At 37.4% G+C, this 15447-nt stretch overlaps 1 protein-coding gene across 3 annotated transcripts in view; it reads right to left on the bottom strand.

Annotated features, from left to right (window-relative positions):
• THADA (THADA armadillo repeat containing) overlaps positions 1–15447 on the bottom strand; it is a 164167-nt gene that overhangs the window by 40313 nt on the left and 108407 nt on the right. For all 3 annotated transcript variants that reach the window (XM_084514649.1, XM_084514651.1, XM_084514650.1), the window contains exon 31: positions 7669–7754. In XM_084514649.1, the coding sequence (XP_084370775.1) occupies positions 7669–7754 (86 nt within the window). The remainder of the gene's footprint in view (positions 1–7668; positions 7755–15447) is intronic.

Below are 15447 nucleotides of genomic sequence, written 5' to 3'. Positions count from 1 at the left end.
TTAGTATTATTTTTGACAGTTAGGGATATAGAATTTTGACATGGTTGTCATTTTGGGAGGGGGCAGGTTTGAAAGTTTGCTTTTTTATCCTATTTGTGATCAAACCATACTTACAGTGAGTTATATGCTCATCCACAAATGACAGAAATCATTTGAATTCCTTCTATATTTAAAACCTGAAGTTTCATCACCTTGTCAGCTGATGTACAGCATTGGTTATGTATTTCTGTTAGACCAGGTAACTTTACAGAGGCTATTTAGGCTACTGCCAATTTGACACCTCTCTGTGAGGAGCTTTTTTACTGAATCTGTGATTATGATACATTTAAGTATCTTCACACTTTGGATAAATACTGAGATCAATTCCTGCATGTAGCCCCTCAAGCATCCATGCCATCTACCATCCTCCTACTAGAGGCTCCAGAAGACAAGAACAAAGTAGGGGGAAAGGGAAGAAATTATTACAGACACCAGAAATCATACTGACACACTGTGAAGTCAGACAATAAAAATTACAATGGCAACAACAACATGTTGCTGCATCTGCAGCACAATGTTATGGGAAGGGAACAGGGTCCAAACACCAAAAATCTGGATATTCAGCATCATTCACCAAGATCTGCAGGAAGCTGGAATCTCTTATGGACTGAGGAGAGGTTAAAATCCTTTGCACCCAAAAACTACCTTCTATCCAAGGCTATCTAAAGAGGCTGCAGGAATATATGGAAGGCTGAAATGTAATCAGAGCTAAGAAAAGATTTTCCTAGATGAGTATCAAGGAAAAGTATTTTATTTCATATTTTCCCTTTTTATTAGAAGTGGATTAGGAGAAGTCACTGGTAAATGAGAAGAAGAAACAAAGAACAGAAAAGCCTCTTTTATTGCAATGAAGAACTAAGATAACTGTTTATGATCAGGGGAAGGCCATATTTTAAGTAGGATGTTTTCTTTTAAAGACTCCTGCAATATCTTCAACATCAGAGACTAAGCATCAGTACTCACAACACAATCCAAAACTACAAACAGGAGGGACCACCAGAATCTACTGATAATCTACTACTGCAGACAGAAGCATCCCATTGCATTTGCTAAAGTATAAAGGGAAAGTTCTGAAAAGGGAAAAAAAAAAAAAAAATGCACACCTGGTACTCGACCTGCCCCTACCATTTTACTGTCTGTGCAATCCCAAATAACTCCCTCTATCTTGGCCCTCCAACGATCTGATCCTCAGCTCTTTCATTCTCCTGTCTGCCAGTGATGTGGATATTCTAGTTTCAGCTTTATTTGGCACAGTCACGGAAATGCAGTGACCATGTTTGTGCCGGGCAATTCTGCCATCAACAGTGCTGACAGATACGGGGGTTATTGGCTGTTTCAGATGAGGTGAAAGCTTCATAACCCCAGAATCAGAGACTCATTTGAGCGTTTAAAAAAGGGAATTCAAACACCATGCTAAATCATCAAGAGCTGGCAATACCAACGATCTCTATAATCCCAGCACCAGACAGTTTTCCATATGTAAAATGGGAAGCTACTTTGTCATCTTGAAGTTCATAAGTTATGAGCTACAATGGAAAGGGAGGGTTCGTGTTTAAGATCTTATTTTGAATGCATGCTGGTAAAACGAAGCAACAAAAATGCAAGCCATCTTGATGCATCTTTAGCCCATAATGCTAAGATACTTCAGGACAAGCAGACCTGTATGGATTGAATTAGAGTATTGGTTACCTGTCTACACTTCCTTTCGACTTGTCTACTGCAATGTCAGCAGGCACAGACCATTCAGATGATGCTGTAAATGTTTTAAATCTTTACTTTTCTCGAATCAAAACAGTAACGCTGACCAAGTGCCACAGACAATATATTGGCACACTGAGTTTATATAATTTGTGACATAATGAACAAAAATTGCTTTCAATTTGTTCAGATGGACTTTTTTTTCTAAGCTAATTAGACCAAATAATCAAAACATGCATTAGCAAACTGCCAATGTTTTTGTTCACAATAATTGTTTGGCTACACTTCTTACGAATTTAGGTAAAGGAAGTTACAGTATGATTAAAATAACTAACCTATTTATTCCTGCCAATTTTTTTTTTTTTTACCATGTAGACATTATCAGATTCTAAGTTAGCCTGCAGGAAAACTCACCTTACTTACCATTTAGCTTCCTTTCAAAACAAGAAAAACAAAGAAGTACAATATATAGCAGAAAATAAACTGGTGGGCACAACCTTCAAATGCTATTTGAAAGCCCTTTAACTACAATTTCATTCAGGCAAAATGTTTGAGAGATTGCTACTTAAAAATAAATAAATAATTGTGCTTTCATTGCAAAGCATCTAAACATTTACACACTATTTCTACCAATACGTAACTTCAAATCAAGAAGACCAAGTGTATCTAAGAGAATGGTATTTCAATATGTTACTTAAAACACAGTATTTTGTCACATAAGAAAACACCAAGAAAAGGGGATAAGGATAAAAACAGTTGTACATAATTGCCCGTATTTCCAATCTCATACATAAATATGCAATGCTTTTTTAAAAAAAACAAAACCAAAAACAAAAACCACAGAATTATTCCAGCTGATCAAAAGGAGAATTTAAGAGTCTTAACTAAGCTGTACCTACAAAAGGTTAAGCTGTTTGGAAGACAGCAAGAAAATGGAAATGCTTGTTTCCAAAACTCAAGGAAAAATGTATTAGTGAGAGCAGAATACTGGCTGCTGCATTTTGATACCAAAACTGGATATGAACAGGATTAATTGTTTATGAACAGGATTAATTATATAAACACTGAGTAACTTCGTTACCACTGACGACAACAACACTGGAGTTTGTTTAATCACAAGAACTTTTATAAATCTTTCCCCTACAAACGCAGAAGGGAAAAATGCCTGGCTAGACTTCAAGTGGCTTCTTCTCCTAAATTACTGATTCACAACTTTGGTTTCCTATTGAAATGTCTTCTCATTCTCATTGAACTCAAAATTTTAATACACTATACTCCTGGTTAAACCAACCAGGAGACTGACAGTATGCATATAAGATAAAAGAATGACCAGACAGGATTATCTTTAGTAGATTTTCCCTTTCATTTTTTCCCTGACTTGTGTTTTGCACCCCATTACATTGATATTGACTTGCTTTATCGACACAATGGAATATTGTTTATGGAGAAATGTTTTGTTTTGTTTTTTAAACACAACACAGGGTAAAATGTGCTTTTATTAGTGAAGCATATTTTTGTGAGTTGTATCCTTCACAATTGGTACACAATACTATCAGAAATGTGTTCTGAAATGCCAGCAAGAAAGAAAATTTGACCACTTTGCCTTTTGGCATTTGTCATCTGTTACAGACAGAAAGAGCATCCTAGATCTGAGCTTACACCACAGTGCACTGCCCTGGCTCCTGTGTTAGCAATATGGCAGGATCACAGCAATGCTCTCATCTTACTGTTTAGCTTCACACATAAATTTCCAGAAGAAGAATTAAAAGCAGGAATGTCTGTGACGCCTGTCAAAAGTTCAAATATTCAGAGAGGAATCTTGTCCTCTGAAGCACTGTAACACAGCATAGCCTCTCTGCAGTCTGGAGTTCTGCCCCTTGCAAAGCCCATTTCTGAGAGCATCGGAGGATAGTGCACAACCTCAGTCGGACACTATATATCCTCACCTGGATCTGTAGCATAACAGCTTGAGAGACCTCCTCCTGACTCCCACAGATCAAGACTTGCAAGTTTACAAACACAGCTAAGGCTGGACACGCCTGGTAAACCTCACCTGGACTTGGAGGCATTTTTCCCCTCCCAAAATTCCTGTGTTATTTGCTTCCTCCAGTGCTGTTTGAAGTGTGAAGTTTTGAAACTTTCCCCTGTTCCTGAACAACCCACTTTGGTGCTATTTCACCTGTGGAGGAGTAACCCAACTGCTCTTTAGCAGGGTACAAGCAGCAGAAAATCCTCTGGGAGAAGACAGCATTGTTCCACCACTGTTCCAGTCCATTGTTAGACTGGAAAGGCTTCAGACCTGTGATTCTGTAAAAACAGTTACTGTGGAAACAATACATCAAAGAGGTGTGCAAGAACAAATTGACTGCATGTTATTATCTATCACTATTAATACTGAAACATTCGATGAGCATTAGCTCATCCTAGCTAATCGCAGATCTTGTAAGAATTTTTGTTTGCTTCCAATGAAGGAAAAATAGTGTTTTTATCTATATAATTTAACATTTCTGTTTTTAAAAATGGCTTGATTCAGTCTCTTCTGCATTCTAACTGCAAATGGTAACTGAAAAAAGCAAAAAAAAAAAAAAAAAAAATTACATAATCTTGGCATTAAGTATTGTTTCTGTACATCAGAAGACCCTCATCAGGAGATGGAACAAAGGCTCCAGATTTCACATACCAACTCAGGAAAAGAAAGCTCTATTTTCCAACAGACATGAACCAGGTAACATTTCTGTCCAAATCCACAAATCAGACTAACTATAGGATTTTTTTGTTTGGTTGTTGTTGTCGTTGTTTTTGTTGTTGTTTTGGTTTAAGATAAATAATCATCATTTGGCTAGCAATAAAATTTTAGCTGGAAAAATATGCTTTTTGGTATCCATTACTCCCTGCCCTCCTTATCTGACATTTTAAATTGTTTTGAATTTGTGAAGTAAATTCCCTAAGGGCTGTCCTGCACTTTAAGAGACAGATTTTATTAATTGAAGACAACAAATCACTTACAGAAAATAATCGTAACGTAGGAAAGGCCCAGACAGGGTTGTACACTAAAAATCTCTTTGTAATTGTAGCCCCTTTAGACAGGCATAATCAATTAGAAGTGGTCTGATTTTAACCAGTTGCAGACTCATTACATTGCATTCCCGTTTATGTTGATGAAAATCAGTTTCAGCCTGTGGCCTGGAACTCATATACAGCACTTCCTGGGGCCCCTTAGATAAACACATCAAGAAACAGTTTTATTTGGATTTGTCCTTCACCCTTTATTCATTGAAACAACTTTACAAATCAAGATTAAAACAGAAAAATTGGCTCACAACCAGAGATACACATGTATGAGCAAGATATTCGATCTCAGAGAAGTATAAAGCTTCAGTTAATAATTATTCCTTACAGAACATTTTAATGTGAGACTCAAAACATTCATTTTTAACTGCTGAGTTCAGTCTTTCTTTCACTATGTCATGGGACACTCAGGTTCTAGTTAATATAAACATATTACTTCTTCACTTCTGAAGTGCTTCTGCATTTGATATATAAAACTGCCCCTAATGTATCTTCAAGTGTTCAAAAACATATTTCCATTCTAAGTTCTTACTCTCTGTAGATACTGCCTGAAATGCATCATTTTAAATTTGTATAGGAATGAAATTTTTAAGTAAGACAATATCACTGATTCTGTGATTCTAATGAACTGTCCCTCAACAGAGAGTGTCTGCAAAAATAATTGCTCCCCTTCTAGAGAAACTCTTCTACCATACAGCACCCGCATTCAGAACACTCTGCATGAGCTCTGGAAAACAAATGAATCCAGTACAGCCCGTAATCCAGCCACAGCATGCTGCAGTCCCTCAGGCTCAAAGGGCTATTCTTCACTGGTCAGGGGCATTGAAAAAAGAGAGGAGTTTCCTGGCATGGAGAGGTCAATAGAGACCTTTGCAAATGTGCAGCAATTATTTAAAAAACAAAACAGACCAAAATCTAAAGAAAATAGAAATCGGAAACGAGTGATAAAGGATATAGGAAGCCCACTAAATAAACAAAGGAAGAGCACTCACCTGGAAAAGGAAATACAGAAATAGAGTTGAGGGGTGAGTGATGAGAATCATCAGAAGCAGAGGAAAAAAATGTAACATGGAGAGAACACAAAAAGACTGGGATGATTCACATCGCAAGAGATGAAAAGGTAGAGGATAAGGATTAAAAGAAAAGTGTGAAAACTGATTCCAAAGAGGAGTTACTGTTAACAAAGTAGTTGTGAAAATCAAGAAAGATGAGCATGAATATGTCAAAAGGGACTTTTTGGGCTGTTTTTTTTTTTCAGATGTGACACAGCTAGATTTTTTGTTTGTTTGTTTATTAATTTATTACAAAGGATAATCACCAAGGCCAGTGGCATATCAGGATTGACAAAAACTTAAGTAAACATACATTATAAGAAGGCAATTACTGATTATAGGTATAATCCACCCAAAATAAACATTAAGGAGTCAGGAGAAAAACTCCTCCCTGCAGGCAGGCCATGTCGAAACTCCTTTCTAGTGTGTTCCTCCCTATACAGCATGTAGCCCATATCTAAGTCACACATGGTGGTCAGTAAGCGATGGAATGAGAACTATGGCTGTAACATCATCTGGAAATTCCCTTTACTGATCAGTAGACCTTGGCATCTGGGACCCATGTGAGACGCTGACTCTTCACAGGACATGAAAGATCTGATCCCCAAGAGTCCCATATCGCCCTGTCTTCCTCTGGTACAGTGGAACCCACATGTGAGAGTTGTTTTCTCTATATGTTAAGTTTATTAAGGGCTAGATTCTTACATCAGCCTACCTGAACAAGCTCTTTCCAGACACAATCATCACCAACTCATCTTCCAGACAGCTATCACTCTTTATGGGCATGTGGTAGTGCCAGTGCTACCCAACACTGAGCAACTGCTTGAGTTGCATGTTCACAAGAAAGCATATGAACAGCAAATATGGAATTAAAAGCAATACTTCTACCAAAGATCTGAGTAAAATAGCACCTGCCATACACCACAAACAAAAGGGATTAGTTTTAAAATGACCAGCCCTCAAAAGAAGACTATCCGAAATGAAGAACTCTTCTAATGCATTAAATGCAGTATTATAGTTAGTCACTAATAATTTTAATGAAAAAAAGGAACTATTCTTTAACTGTCTTCCTAGACTGATGAGGTAATTCATTATTCTGTTGTTTTTAAGAACTGAACAGAACAGGCATGCAAGGAACCTAGTTACACCTGGCCTAAAGTTGCCTATACACAGTCACACTTGGAAGGGTATCTCTTCCTTTTTTTTTCCCCTATAGCTTACAGTACATTTTGTGTTGTTGCAAACAACACCCTGCAATCATTAAAACAGCTGATAATTCTGATTGGTCCTTCAAAAAACTTGACAGTGATAACAAATCAATGTAAAAGAGAAATTCAGAGAAGTTCTCCTAGTTCTTTCTTATAAAATTTCTAAATATGAAAAAATGCTATTTGTCTGAAAGAATTCCAGGTGTCTCAGAAGGTCTCCATGGTTTTGGAGAAAGATTAAAGCAGGAATGTTCTGTGGTTTGTTTGTTTTTACAGCCTTGGTTCAGCAAAACATTTTGGGAAACTGGAGGGCATGTTTTCTGTGGTTACACAGTTCTAGAATTAGGAATACTGCAAAATCATCGCTTCAGGCTTTGACCCAGAGCAGTATCCCATTCTTCTCATCACCGGTCTCCAGGACTCTACAGAAGACACAATAACTGGCCATTTTATATGAAGCAGCTAGATCACCTGAGGGACTCCAACACTCAGTGGATACCACACGTACAAGTAATATATTATTGTCTCTCTAGATTCAACACAGCTTAGAAGTTTCCACATAGATATTCAATCTGATTTCTAGAGCAGCACATCTGACTTACCTTGCTTCTGGAACTTTCTCAGGTGAGTACTCAGCATCACAAGGACATCGAGATAAGCAGCTCTGGTCACCAAACAAGGATTTGGCCTATAAAATCAAATTAATTATGATGAAATACATATATCATCCATGCTCAGAAACAACCAGTGAACCAACAAATTAGAAAAATGCATTACTGCAAGTGTCACTTGCTAGATGGACTGCCTTAAGTCAGTTTTACTTAATTAATGGAGATCAACTATTCATCAAATTAGATTGCATGTGCAGAATGATTAGGCCAAGTTATCTAAGCTTCACATCCTGTTCCACTACAAATGACAGTTTCCCTAACAGAATCCCAACACCTTTCCCCATCCAAATCTCAGTTTATATATTTCATCATTATTGGATACTTGATACTTCAGCTTGCCTTGGAAAGCCTTTATTTTGTGCATGGTTAACTTGTGTAATTAAATGCATTAACAAAAATAAATCTTCAGCTACTAATGTTTTCATTGTTTTTATGATGACTAGCAAGACATGCATGTTCTTAAAATTAGATTTATTTTTTTTCTGGACAAGAATATAGGGGATTTTGTGCATATAATAAAGATTGGTAAGAGGCTACTTCCTGTTCCATCTCCTCACACAACAAGTGATAAATGTTTTCTCTCCAATTAGAAATGTAAAATGAGGTTAATATCTTTATTTTTCTTTATATTATTATCACTGTACGTTTCAGCCAGGAAAACCTTTCCTGAAGTATTACTTTATATGTGAACAGGAAATCCAGTTCAAAACAGAGAAATTATTCTGATGAGTCCAATGGGACTTGCTCTAAAACAAAACTTTCAGAATCAAGAGGCACAATCTTAAAGTATGACTAATTCTGTTCAATATTTCATTTTTATTTTATCTGGCACTTACTGTGTGTGTTTATCTTGACATTTGAAGCTCTTTCAAAAAATTGTTAATTAGTTACGTTCCAGCAAACATTCTGAACTTTGTAACATCTTTAAAATTCAGGGAAAAAAAAAAAAACGTTTTTCAAGAAAAATATGTGATCATGACATGAAAATGAAAGGTCTGAGGATCTTGCGTAGAAGTTTGGCAGCTGTATTTGCCTGGGGAGAATTAGCCTATGTTCATGTTAAAAAGACAACTTCTGCCAGAAACACTACTTTCACCTTCAGTCATCAACTCAGTAACAACCATGAACTACCTATGCTTAATTCCATGGTCTACACTATTAGGTATAACACACAGTCAACTACAAGCTACTACTCTCTTTTTTAACAGATTTTTTTCTTTTGCATAAACAGTGATTTTTTTATTATTATTTTTTTTTAACTTCCTTACTAATGAAGGACTCATCCAAACTCCCCAACTCTTCCATGCTTGCCTCTTACCACTTGCCTTAAAGCACGAGAGCCAAAAGCCTGCCTGCAGAGAAGATGAAGATCAGTAAGAACTGAAACCATGAGAAGCCAAGGCAATTTCAATATGGCCTATTTTTGAAAAGCTGTATTAGGAAGATTTAATTTCTGTCCACATTGACTAAACAGAACTCTTTTCTGTATCTTGGGTATCCAGCTGTTGGCAGATCTACATTGAAAAAAAGAAAAAAAAAAAAAAAAAAAAAAAAAGAAGCAAAAACTACCAACAACAAAACAACCAAGAAATACTCTCAGGTCTCAGAAGCCAAACCCATGAAAAAAGGGAGAGACAGATGAGTCAAAGCCTTAGAAGAAACTGGGACGTCTCCGATACCTGTAAAATGGATGAAAGCAGCCATGACAGATTTAAATTAAGATGAGGTTCATAATGGACCTACTGCACTTCAGCTCCTTTGAAAAGCTTGTTATTCACTCACTTCACTGGGAAGAAAAATTCCAGCTCACAAACCTTGTCTTGGGAAAAACATGGCTGATGCAACCTTTACTGAAGAAGTGACAGCAGCAATACTGACACGTTTTTCATTCTGGTCCAGCTTTTAAGCATTTACTACATTCTGAGTACACGCATATGCATGTTTTGATTTTGAAATGAGGCTTTTTCAGCTTGGAACATGCCAAATGTTTGTTCTTGGCTTGCTCCATCGCTCTGGTGATGCTAGTGAATTCTCGGCCGTATGCGCCAGACGGACACAACAGGAAATTCAGTTTTCCAAAACCAAGAAATTTCAGCGTTGTTCAGACTGTAGCAGAAAGCTCAGTCTTCAGGACAATCAGATTTTGATTTGCATAACAGATCTAGGAGCCAAAAATCACATGCTGGACATTTCAAATGATACACTGTGCAGTATTTAAGATGACCTGTTCATGCAGAACTTAAACAATGAGAACGGAAAGAGTACAAGATGTTTCTGGTTTAACGCAGATACCCAAATTAACTGGTGTTCTCGTAAACAAGCTTTGAGGAAATCTGTCTCCAAACAAGAAAGTCACAGTGGTAGCAAGGGTGGGAGCTCTAGCCATCTGGAAAAGTGTTCCTTCAGTTGTCCAAACCCCAAAAATTAGCTCACTTTCCTTCCAACCTGAATATTAATGGAAATAAATACATCATACACTCACTCCAGATGATAAGCTGCACCTGAGCTAGAGACTGGTAGGACTCTCATATCTCGGGGTATGTCCACACAGAAATTTAGTGTGGATCTCAAGACACTATATTGTACTTAGCAGTAGTGTATAATTAGTAGTACTGTACTGGCACTACCACATGTATATACTACTAGCAGGCTAGGGATGTTAGCAGAGAGATCCACACTGTCCTTGTTAAGGTAATGTTTTGTCTAGCTTAGGAGGTAGGCTGGTGTAAGAACAGCACATTTGTGAAGTCAAACAGCTGTAGTACTAAACAGTACTAACATTACTAAAGACCTCGTGCTCATTGTGTAACATGTCCAGAAGCCTCAAAACACAATTTTCAGAAGTTCATCACATCATTTTTTGTTTTTCTTAGGATTCACTTCATAGCCAGCCTACCGCAGGGATCTCACTGAGCTCTGAAGAGTGCTCTACAGTTTCCAGCACTGCTTCAGGATGCTGTACTTGGCTGTTGACTTCCCAGGTGGCAATACAAATCAGCTCACAGAGGACCACTGAGTTTCATTTCACCAACAGCCAGTATGAATATTTCAACATAGATGACTGAAGAGAGGCCAAAGGCTGTCCTGAGGACTGAAGTCAGTTTGGGCTGCACTGAGTAACAGGTAAAAAAGGTAAGCACCGTCACAGGCTTTCCCTGCCAGGTAGAATGGGAGAAGACATCTGCAACCTTCAGAAGCACATGCAGAAACTGAAAGGATCATTGCTTAGAAAGGATCAGGCCCAGAAGTAATGAGTTTCTAACTTCATAAAGAAGAACAAAACAATGACAGGAGAAGCAGCTGTATTCCCAACTAGATCATCATGAAACTCAACAGAAGACACAAGGTGACTGAAACAAATGAAGTCAAAAATGCTGAAGTTATTAAAGATTTTAAAGGACCTACAGATTTTTTTTTTTTTTTATTCGCCCAAGGTCCAGTGTAACAGTATTTTCAAATTGGAAAAAAATAAAATAAAATATATATAAATATATATATATATATAAAAAAGTTATTCAATTATTTTCTTTTATTTTTAAAGGTGTGGCTGAACTGCAGATACTAATTTGAAAGTACAGTCATTGCTTTCCGAACTATTAATTTTGACACATTCCAGCAGGTTTCTGGATTAGACCCTGAAAACACCATGTTCCAAAACTGGCCAATTTCTTATCATTAAGGCTGAGCAAGTAATTGGCAATGAGGCTGTCAGACTTTGCAATATCATTTTAAGTTGTGGTATGTGAATATAAAATTAGAAAACACTTGGAAGTTGCTTGCAGAAAGAAACCTTTTCTTAACTGTTTGAGTCCAGGGATTTTTTTTTTTTTTTTTTTTTATTTTTTTTTAAGATAAAAGGGTTAACAAAATTAAATACTCTTTTTAAATTCATGAGCTCGCGTTCAAACACCTACAAAGAGGACCAGTTAAAGCAGTCACAGAATACTGTGTCACTGGAGTAACAGTAAGCTATGTGTATTAAACAAGAAGCAGACTGGTAGGTGAATCAGGAAGCATACCCCTCACAAGATATTCCCTCTCTGTAAATGTAAATTTAAATCACCATGTCCAGAAGTTTCCCGTGCAGTATTGCATTTTGGTCCAGCTGGCTTTGGAGCCTTACAATAAGGCTGGGTCTGGTTTGATTTCTGTGCCACCTTTACCACCGGCTGCACCTTAGGCTAGTGCAGCATGCAATCGATCCTAGACTCTCAAGAGGGGGAGCTCCACAAATATTATCTTTAAAGGTTTGATTCACCTTCTACAATTGAGTCATGCTCAATTCAAGGTAGTCACTGGTTTGCTGACTCTGGACAGTAAATCTGACACAAAGCAAACTGGCATTTATTGAAGCAATCAGCAGTATTTGGTTACAGACTTCCTGCTCATACACAGTTCCAACTGCATCAGGAACATATGGCTTAACTTCTCATACTCATTGTCTTTTCTATTACTGCTCATTTTAAAGAAGATCAGCATTAATGAATTACAGAGCCAATTACCTTCTCTTCCAAGGGAAACGAGGAAGAAAGAACGTGGAGAGCTCACCACGTTGGCCTCGATTCTGTCAGAACACTGGGAAAACAAACTAAATTTATAGCCTCTTGCTCCTCTACTCACAAAGGTCTGAAGACCATCAAAATTTCTACATATAAATGAGGAAGGCCAAGGCACATTTATGTAGAGCAAGTACTAATGAATTTTTATGCACAGCTTCTGAAGATTCCCATTCTCTTCTCAAAAGCCCGAACTTCCAACAAGGCTCAGTCAGATGACTAAAAAAGACAAATATTTGTCTCCTGGAACGTTCCTCTTTTTCCGAAAGAGCATCACCTCACTTAGGTATAAACAACAACAGTAACAATAATAATATCACATTTGTTACATAAGCAAGACAGATACAAGTCACTGATTATGAAAACGAAGTTGGTGGTGTTAATAAACTAATACCAGTTTTCAGTTATTCTATACTCAGTGGAAATTCAGTATTTTCCAAAGAGGCAGAGCTCTTTGCTCATAGTTTTTCCTCATACGGAAACAGATGTTGCATAACTACTAGCAGAACAAGAACTATAAACATACAGCAACTTATATTTACTAAACATCTAATGACATAAAAATCAAAGCATATTTGCTCAAACTCAAGCGAACAAACACTTGTAATGAATTTCAAACGCTACCTGCCAGATGATGCCTGTTAAGCAAAAGCCCCGAACATCTCTCCTGTGAGTTAGTTACACATACCTTAGTGTACTTATCTAGTTATCCTAGGGACACCCAAAAAACATTTGTGGAAAAGCTCTGAGAAAAGCTCTGCATTTTGCAGCTTCCAAGCTTTTCAGAGTCAGAGTGATTTCAATTCTTCCAACCCGTGCTGATTTACGAATACAAGCTAATCTCGTTTGTTAAACTTGAATTTAATATTAAATAACTTTAAGGTAATATTAAGAACAAAAATTCAAATACATCTCCTCCTAATAACATGCAATAGGTGCATCACCTTTAGTCACAGTAAAACAATATTAAGTGCACAGGGTATCAGCATCATTTTTTTTTTTCCAGAGTAAAGTACAGTGTTTATGTTTATTAGACTTCAGCTATGTCTAATCTACGCACTCACATTTGTTACCTGCAGCCCCAATCTTTAAAAATTGATGATGCGATTTTGCTCATGAATCAAGCTAATGTAGAACTCCGGTCAAAATTACACAACTTACAAAGCTGCCTACAAATCCCTGTATTTCGTCCAAAACGTTCACAAGATGCTCGTAAGTGTCTGGGTAAAGAAACCAGTGCCAGCAAGACTACAAGGGCAGCTCTTCTGAAGGCCGATTCACTGCTGCCTTGAGTACAAGACAATACCCATCCTTATGACTTGGGTGACTGTTTTCACATTGGTTTTCAAAGCGAACATGACCTGCCTACTCCTTACCTGGTCTTTAATGAAAAAGTCACTGTTGCTGGAATGCCATATGTTTCTAGAGCATTTGGAAAGGCTGAAAAAAAAAAACTAAAATTCCTGAGAACACTCCTTTGTGGCATTAAGCTTTTCAATAGTGTTTTAGGAAAAGCCTCGTGTTTAAAGAAAAAAAAAAAAAACCTGCAACAGCTAAACACCATGCTGTTCTTCTGCTTAAGTAATGTATTATTGTCTAAAAAAATACTCTAACATCTATTAAGTTTAATATTTCAGCTGGCAAAAAAAATCAGGTTGTTGCAGTTGAATTTAAGCCCCAAATTCTACTTTCTTGCCACCAGTATTAGAGTTTTTGCTTCCAACAGACAAATCAAATTGGTTTCATAAGGACCATATTCTATCAAATACGCGCAGGATACTTCAAAAGCCTTTGCACAAGTTCTTGTATTTCTGAACCTCAGAAACTTCTCTGGCAAGTCGACATTTTGCATACGATGGAGACTGGAATTCCATCTTTAGCCGTGGTACATGAGGGAAGAATTCTGACTGAGGTCCAGCATGTCCTCACATCAGCTGGTATGTATGGACAGCATCTATGCAACTTCCTCTTTTGTGATGCATCTTCCTATTTTGTGCTTCGCAGCCTTCGTCTTCCATAAACTCACCTTTTCAGCCTGGCCAACTGGTAAGTAAATTTGAGGTTTACAGTATATCTTTTCTCCCTATTAATTTCCAGCTCACTTCTTCCCGAAGAATGGCAAATCTCTGCCAAGTATTCTCTTTCTTTCCATGGCCTGATTCTTCTTCTGTGGAGCCTGCAATTTGCTCCACAAAAATACAATTCCATTTGAAGGGATTTACTCTGCTACATTTTTTTCACTAGTAGACGCTTATGCACTCTACAATACAGCGCATGACGTTCAGTTACATTGTTGGGAATATTTTTGTAGGACTTAAATTAGGAAGGGGTACTTGACCATTTAAGACAGACACAAAACAAACAAAAAAAATCCCAGCCATCTCCCTCACCAATTTGTGAAGACCTGGATTAGAATCATGAGCTAAAAATCTTCTAAATGCACCACAAAGTGCATCTCCTGCGATGTTTGAATCTTGATGAAGTCAACTCAACCTAACCCTTAGGGGGTAGCCCACAGGGAGTTTTATCCTTACAGTGTTGCTGATGAAGCAGGCCAAGCTGGCCTTGTACTGACCACACAGAGAGATGTGGAAAATAAGCATTTGTCACTCGTGGAGACCACAAAGCTTATGGAAATCACACCTACACATATAACAAGTAGCTGATTAAAAGATAAATCTCCTAACGTTTTGGTTAGTAGCTTTTCAACTCTGCACTAGTCTAAAGACCGTTCTTTTTTGGGGGGGGTATATTTCCTTAGAAGGCAACCTTCACATTTTAATCTATTTACTCTTGGAGCCCATGCCACGTAGCATTGAAACAACAATATCAAAAGATGCATGGCCTTCCTCTGTTCTTCTTGAGGAGACATTAATAATAGATTTAATTATTAAACTTTGGCCATAACAGTTTTAACCATGTAATACAAAACCAGCACATCAGTGAACATCACGGCCAATAGACCTAAATGTTAATGGAAAGCATTTTTAAAAAGTACAGCAAAAAAACGAAGCCTACACTACCAAGTAATCCTTGCTGAGTTCCTGGAAGTGCAGGAACACCCGCACAGAAATACAAACATCGAGTAACAGGGCATCTGATTGCCTATTTGTGCTGCTGATATCTTCTTGAAGTAATTACCATGCGAAAAGCC

This window comes from Aythya ferina, assembly GCF_964211825.1.
Source record: "Aythya ferina genome assembly, chromosome: 3".
NCBI classification, from domain to species: domain Eukaryota; kingdom Metazoa; phylum Chordata; class Aves; order Anseriformes; family Anatidae; genus Aythya; species Aythya ferina.
The sequence above is the reverse complement of the archived record's forward strand: the minus strand, read 5'-3'. Positions and strand labels throughout refer to the sequence as shown.